This window comes from Anarhichas minor, unplaced genomic scaffold, assembly GCF_050575085.1.
Source record: "Anarhichas minor isolate MPS153535 unplaced genomic scaffold, ASM5057508v1 ptg000003l, whole genome shotgun sequence".
NCBI lineage: Eukaryota > Metazoa > Chordata > Actinopteri > Perciformes > Anarhichadidae > Anarhichas > Anarhichas minor.
In genome coordinates this window covers 1508966-1515390 of record NW_027466449.1, presented here as the reverse complement: position 1 = coordinate 1515390, position 6425 = coordinate 1508966, and the positions used below count along the sequence as shown (strand labels likewise).

Below are 6425 nucleotides of genomic sequence, written 5' to 3'. Positions count from 1 at the left end.
AGCTTCAGGGCTTAAACATTTCTCGGCCCTTGTGGGCTCTCAAAAGAGCCACTCACTTCTATGGGCTGTGGAGGTACATCTCGAAAGCACCTTTCATCCTCTCGGAAGAGAGAAAGTGAGAGCGAATCATGTTAAACTCGAACAACTCCCACATAATCACGAGTGTGCTTTTTCAGACACAATAAAAATGTACCGAGCTCTCAAACAGGGCTGATTGTGCTCAAGAGGAAAATGAACCTTGGAAAAATGAAGCAAACCTCTTCACTCTCCTCCTACTTGTTATGCTGTTTGAGGTGTGTCTAGATTGCCTTCAACTGACTATTCATTACACAGCCACAGCCGGAAGCTGACTAAATCTTTTAAATGAATTTATCAAATGGCTTACTTCCTCATTGAATCAGAGGAGACGTATCATAGAGAGGATTTCCATCCCTGAAACCAACAAATGAGAAAGTTCAATACTGCAACTGTGTTGCCGTCTCACAGGGGTTTTTTTCTTCTTCTTCTATGTACCAGGCATGCATGTTCCAGTCAAGTAAACACTGTACATGTGTGTGGTGCTATGGTTGACTTGACAACACTGCCATCTCATGGTGATCAGAGTAAAAAAAGAACACATTGCCTTTTCTGAAACATCTTTATTAGAAAAGGTGTATTAATCAAGCAAGGCATGTTATCATCATCTGCCATATTTACACAATCCATATGCTATCTCCCGTCAAAGCCTTCACCATTACAATAATTGTATTAAAAATGCACTACGTAATGAGATCAACACAAGCTATTAATGTTGTTGAAAAACATCGAGCATGAAGCAACGTGATTTGGTTCCAGCTCTCTTGTTAATGCTCTCGTATATCAAAGAGATTGACAGTTTGTGTTGAACTTGTGGAACTATAGTTTTCTTCAGCGTAGAAAACTCCTCTGACTGAAACATCACTTCTTGGAGAGGTTTTTATCAAAGGGGGTTGCATAAATTCCTCTCTGATCTTTTCAGTGGGGACCTATTCTCTTCTCTTCTGGTCTATTTCTAGTCACTGAACCTCCAGAGAGCCGAGACTGTCTCCGAGCGAGGCTGAGATGCAGAAGAGATGGCAGATGGGTTTGACTTTTCTCTTGGTGTGTGAAAGGCATCCTCGCTCCCCCCCAAGGGCGAAAGTCGTGCCTCACGGCATTTTGAGCCTTTCTATACCTGGGCACCTTTCTGATCTTCCTCCCTCTCAGTGCTCGTCTCTGTGTCTGTATGACAGCTCGGCTCCTCTCCACCTGCTTCCTCCTCCTCCTCCTCCTCCTCCTCCCCACCCCACTGGGTTTGACACCGGAGCACCAGAGCGGAACACCTCCCCAACCCCGATTCCCCAACCCGCTGCTCGCACTGCACCACAAAGATCCTGTAAAGCTCCAAGAGGACGACAAGGATGTTCTTGCAGGTGAAGAAGATCATGAGCTGGTTGAGCACCCGCTCTTGGACCATGAGGTAGAGCCGGTAGAGCAGAAACGGGCCATCTTGGACTCCCACTGTGAGCAGCAAGCTCCACACTTCGCTAGAGCAGCAGGAGGCAGACGACGAGGGAGCAGCAGGGCGGCGGGCGAGACCACCCGCACTCTTCTGCGGAGGCTCACCCTCTGGGAGTTGCGTCTGGGTCAGCACCAGAGGGAACTGCATGAGCGCCCAAGAGAAGAGGCCCAGGCCCATGTAGACAACCGTTTGGTTGGTTTTAACCTCGGGCTCCTTGAAGGTGTCCAAGATGTCCAGGATGTCGGCGCCCAGTCCCACATAGACCATGAGGAGCTGGGAGAGCTGGTCACGGGACATGTCCCCCTTGGGCATCAGCCAGCGACCCAGAACCAACACTATGAGCATGGTCTGCTCCAGGCCAACGACCCAGTTCTTCGGGTCCAGCTCCACGATGGCCTGGGTGAAGGAAACAGCAATGTCTGGTTACGACAAAGGTGTTCGACAATTCATTTTTCACAGTTTGTGTTACAGAGCAGGGACATTTCCTTTGGATTCTCATTGGCTTTCCCTGATATTGCAATTACTTTTTGATCAATCATCCATAGAGATATTATTATTTTAAATCTTGGTATGTGGTATTGTCAATCATCCATTCAACAAGACCTCTCCTCTCTATTCTTGCTGTAACTTGTGAGTCAGCTCCTCGTTGTGGCAGGGATCATTGAGTTTATCCCGATAGCACCCCTTGACATTTCACAACGTTACCGAAACGCGGTAAACGTCTTCCACTTTCAAAAGCTGCCACCCAGCCTCGAGCACAGCCAAGGGGCAAAAAAGTTCCCAAATCCTACATGAAAGAGACTGCACTAAAATCACCCCAGAAGGGGAGAGATCTGAGAGTTTTTCCGAGCAGGAGCCTATCTGGACCTCATCTCACTGTGTCAATTACACATTTCCTGGAACTAATAGTTTATCCACCCCCTTGATAGATTTAAATCTTATCTGATATCAGGTGTTGCTTTAATGTGGCTGCGTGGAGGGTGAGGCGGGGAGGGCAGTTTTGTGGTGGGGCGCCTACCGCTGTGATTGGGATACGAGCCAGCAAATGAAGCTCCAGGCCCGAGGAATTGTTGACAGGCAGCTTGGACTGCAGCAGGCTCAGCTCCAGGAACCAAATGGATGGGATGACAGTACTGAGGTAAAGGAAAACCATGGGGGAGAACCTAAAAGAGGGCCGCCAAAGGAGAGGGAGAGTGGTCGGGGAGGAAAGGTGGGGGTAGGTTAGTTTTAGGGACATCCTTTTTTATTTATTTGCCACCCACTTGAGAAGAAAGAGTCCCTTTTTTTTTCCTCCAAAAGAAGCATCGAATTTCAGACAGGCAATTATTCTCATCATATATGCAAATCCCTCTTGACAGTGCAAAGCCTTCTCCACGAGGAGAGAACTTCAAAGTAAGACTCAGTGAGAAAGAGAGAGGCCTGAAGAAAGCTTGTGTCTGTGGATGTTCACTGTATGTGTCAGAGCTACAGCTTTTGAATGAGACGCAGCTTGATGTTGAATGAGGTGTGACACTAAATGCTCATATCCTTTGGAGACTCGCGTAATAGAGGTTGGTGTCAGTTTATGTTTACTCAAGCCAAATATATATTTTTTCAATCCAGCTGGACAGAAACGGCTTGAGCCGGCAGCAGCAGCAGACATTTTCTCCGCCACTGGAAAGGAGAACAGTGTGACAGAGACGTGATGGCAGGTTCAGAACATAAGCTCAGAGGAAGACAGAGCAATAGCACCGCGGAGGAATAGATTTGTTTTTGATAGACAGTGAAAGACAGAACGAGCTGCAGAGGATAACAGAGAATTTAGTGGCAGAGAATATTTTCGGCCGTACACAAGCTGCCTCTCACCCTCCTGAGCAGATGGGTTGTAAAGTGTTCAGAAGTTATTTACTCTCCCTCACGAAACAGGTTTACAAAGTCCTGCTCACAGCACCACAATCCTCATGTCACCACTTTAGAAATAGAAAAAAAGATGGTTTGTACATGCTTATTTAGCCTAAAAACACATTTTTGTTTGTTATAGCTGAAGCAGATCCAGGATCCTTTTTAGAGATATCAAAGTAAACTACTGAGCCTCTAAAAACGGTTGTATAATGTCTTCAGTGTTTATTTGTCTCTTGTGAGTCTGTGATGGAAGATTTCTATGTTAATCGGGAGAAGAGAGAGTTGTTCACAAATCAATAACAAAGTCTTCAAAAGATTAAAAGTTGTCTTTGTCCATTTATTTGCTTGCAACGGAAGAGTGCACCACAGATACTCATTCAGCAGTCTGTGGTGTGAGCTTCAACGAGATTCAACATCCTTTTATACCTACAGAGGCCTCCTTCCCACATGACTCCCATGCAGGAAGTGTCTAGTCTGGTCTTATCTGGTTCATGCAGGTAGCTCAACTGTGAGTCGGTTATGGTTTCTATGTTCCTGTTTTAAACTACCCTTCCGAGAAGCTGTTTCCTGTTTCAAACGACCCTTCCAAGAAACAGAGTATGTGAATATGTCTTCAGTTAAGAAACCGGGTCTTTAGGTGCTGACATCTGTGTCTTGCAGGGCCTGTTTTACTTCTCCATTATACCAAGATGTCACACTATGTTCTTTAAAAACGTTCCATGCTAATACATATTTTACCATTACAAGTCCCACAACTTTATAGAAGTGCAATACTAAACTGCTGAAGTACGCCTCCATTGAAATTGCTCTGCAGGTTGGTTAGGTAGAATGGATCAGAGTATTATGCTGTTAACGTTGTGGTGTCAATGTCTGCAATCGATGCAAGCAGATTTTTAGCCACTCTAGCAGCGTAGCTCTAGGGACGATAATGGTTTGTTGGTCCCAACCGATATTTCAACAAAAAGTCAATGGATTGCTGTGAAATTTTGAAGAGGCATTTATAGGCATTTAATAAACCTAATGACTTTGGTGATCCTCAGTTTTTTTCCTTTAGCAGGTACATTTTATAATTCGTCCAATACCGTCAAAACTATTGTCATCTCGTCAGCCCAAGCTGTACTTTGTGTTTATTGCCAAAAAGCAAATTGTAACATCCTAACAATCAGAATGATGGTTGAATGGACCTGCTAAATTGGCATCGTAAGACTGTTAGCATTTAGCTCAAAGCACCTCTGTGCCATAATACAGCCTCGGAGATTCGTTAGCATTGGCTGCAGACGATGCAATATTTGAATGAATGTCCAATCTTAGCCCAAAATGTCAGCCTAATCCTGATATTAACACTGTTGTGACCTAAATGTTACCATTTCCACTCTGCGTTTTGGGTGCACTTCAGAGTGACGGCCATTTCCAAGCCCAGCAGAGCTACGCCCGTCAGCAGCAGCCAATAGAGTGGCTCCTCTTTGACGGCCACCACACACCATACCGTCACCACCCCGTGGACCGCAAACAGGAAGCGACTCAGCAAAGCCAGCAGGATGTTCAGGAGACGACACATCGTGCACCACAGAAAACCTGTAGAGAAGATAGTTTTATCGTGTCACTTACTTTAAATCAGTGGTTCTCAAACTGTGGGGCGGTATTGCAGGTGGGGCGCAGGGGGAAATGCAGAATTTTTTTATTTCAAGAACTTTATTCATACCTGCAAACTTGTCGCTTTTCGGCGAAATTCGCCGTTTTGAATCAAAATATATCATCCACGTGAATCGTGTAGATCCGTAGAGTTTTTTTTTTTGGGGGGGGGGGGGGTCAACTGGCCAGCCAGCGTTTCTCAGATTGGAGTGTGACGAGGAGAAAAGGTGATATCGTGACCTTCACAATAAAACATCTTTGATGTGACGTGTCGAGTCTTGGCCAATCAGCGTTAAGATGTCTACAGCGTCTTTCCCTCCGTTAAAGTTTGAGTTCCGTTATGTTCCGTTACCGTTCAGACTTGCTGGGTTAAGTTAACGTCCACTGCATGCGGAACTTTGCCGACTGTTAACGTTCGTCATTATCACGATTTAGGAGGAAAAAACGTAACGTGATGAAACATGCAGCCCCCCCCATGTTCCGGTTCAGTTCACGCGGTCACTCGTTAACGTTAAACCAGAACACCGGCGCATCTGGTTGCAGGTTGTTTTTTTTAACTCAAAGTAGAATGAGGATGATACTGATGAGATGATGAAGTCAAAGAGCTTCAGGGAGAGGAGGCTGTCTGTAGCGCAGCTTGATGCAGAGCTGAGATGTGAGTGGAGCTGGGCCTGGATAAAGGTGGAGGTCTAAACAGACGTGAGTACAGCTTCCTGCTGTCACAGTATTTTAAATACATTGATAAGGCAGGGTATGCTAAATGCAGCCTCTGCTCCAAGGATATAATGTACAGCAACAAGGGCTCACGTGCCCTCTCATCACACCAGTGGTGGCCGTGCGTTTTATACCTAGGCCTTCACTGCTGTCCTGCAGCTGAAATACCACCTTATAACCACATTATGGCACCACAGCTATTATTAATTTTTAAGGCTGTAACTATGTACATCTTCGTATTAAACCGTTCGGTACGAGTCGTTTGAATAATGCTAGCGCATTTAGAAAATGCAAAAGCCTAAATTCAGGAAAATATAATGTTCTCAGCTGGTCTGGCTGTGGGATCCACCATCATTCCTTAATGACAAGCCACGACCCAAAGAGATTATCATAGGATTTTACTTTCGCAACTTCAACATTGAATGTACTGCTCTGCAATGTCTTTCCTCGGCTCAGCCCCCTGTGTCATGGTGTGTGGTACATCTTACTCGGGTCAGAATGCCCATATTTGATTGGCTGAGCTGCATCACGTGATGTGATTCACTACCCACTAAGCCTCTGCTGTTAAGTTTCGTTTCACGATAGTCACGTGCTCGCCCACTGACCAATCACAGCACACTCTGCACCTCGCGGCAGAGCTGCATGGACACTGAGCGGCATGTAATGCTGACGTCATTAT

The 6425-nt window shown here is 45.6% G+C and overlaps 1 protein-coding gene across 1 annotated transcript; it reads right to left on the bottom strand.

Moving 5' to 3' along the window:
* Positions 1 to 1004: 1004 nt before the first annotated feature.
* LOC142950880 (transmembrane protein 26) lies at positions 1005 to 4958 on the bottom strand. Its single transcript, XM_076092551.1, is given in 4 exon segments — positions 1005 to 1052; positions 1055 to 1915; positions 2538 to 2682; positions 4765 to 4958. Coding segments are annotated over 4 exon segments (1248 nt in total).
* Positions 4959 to 6425: the final 1467 nt, after the last annotated feature.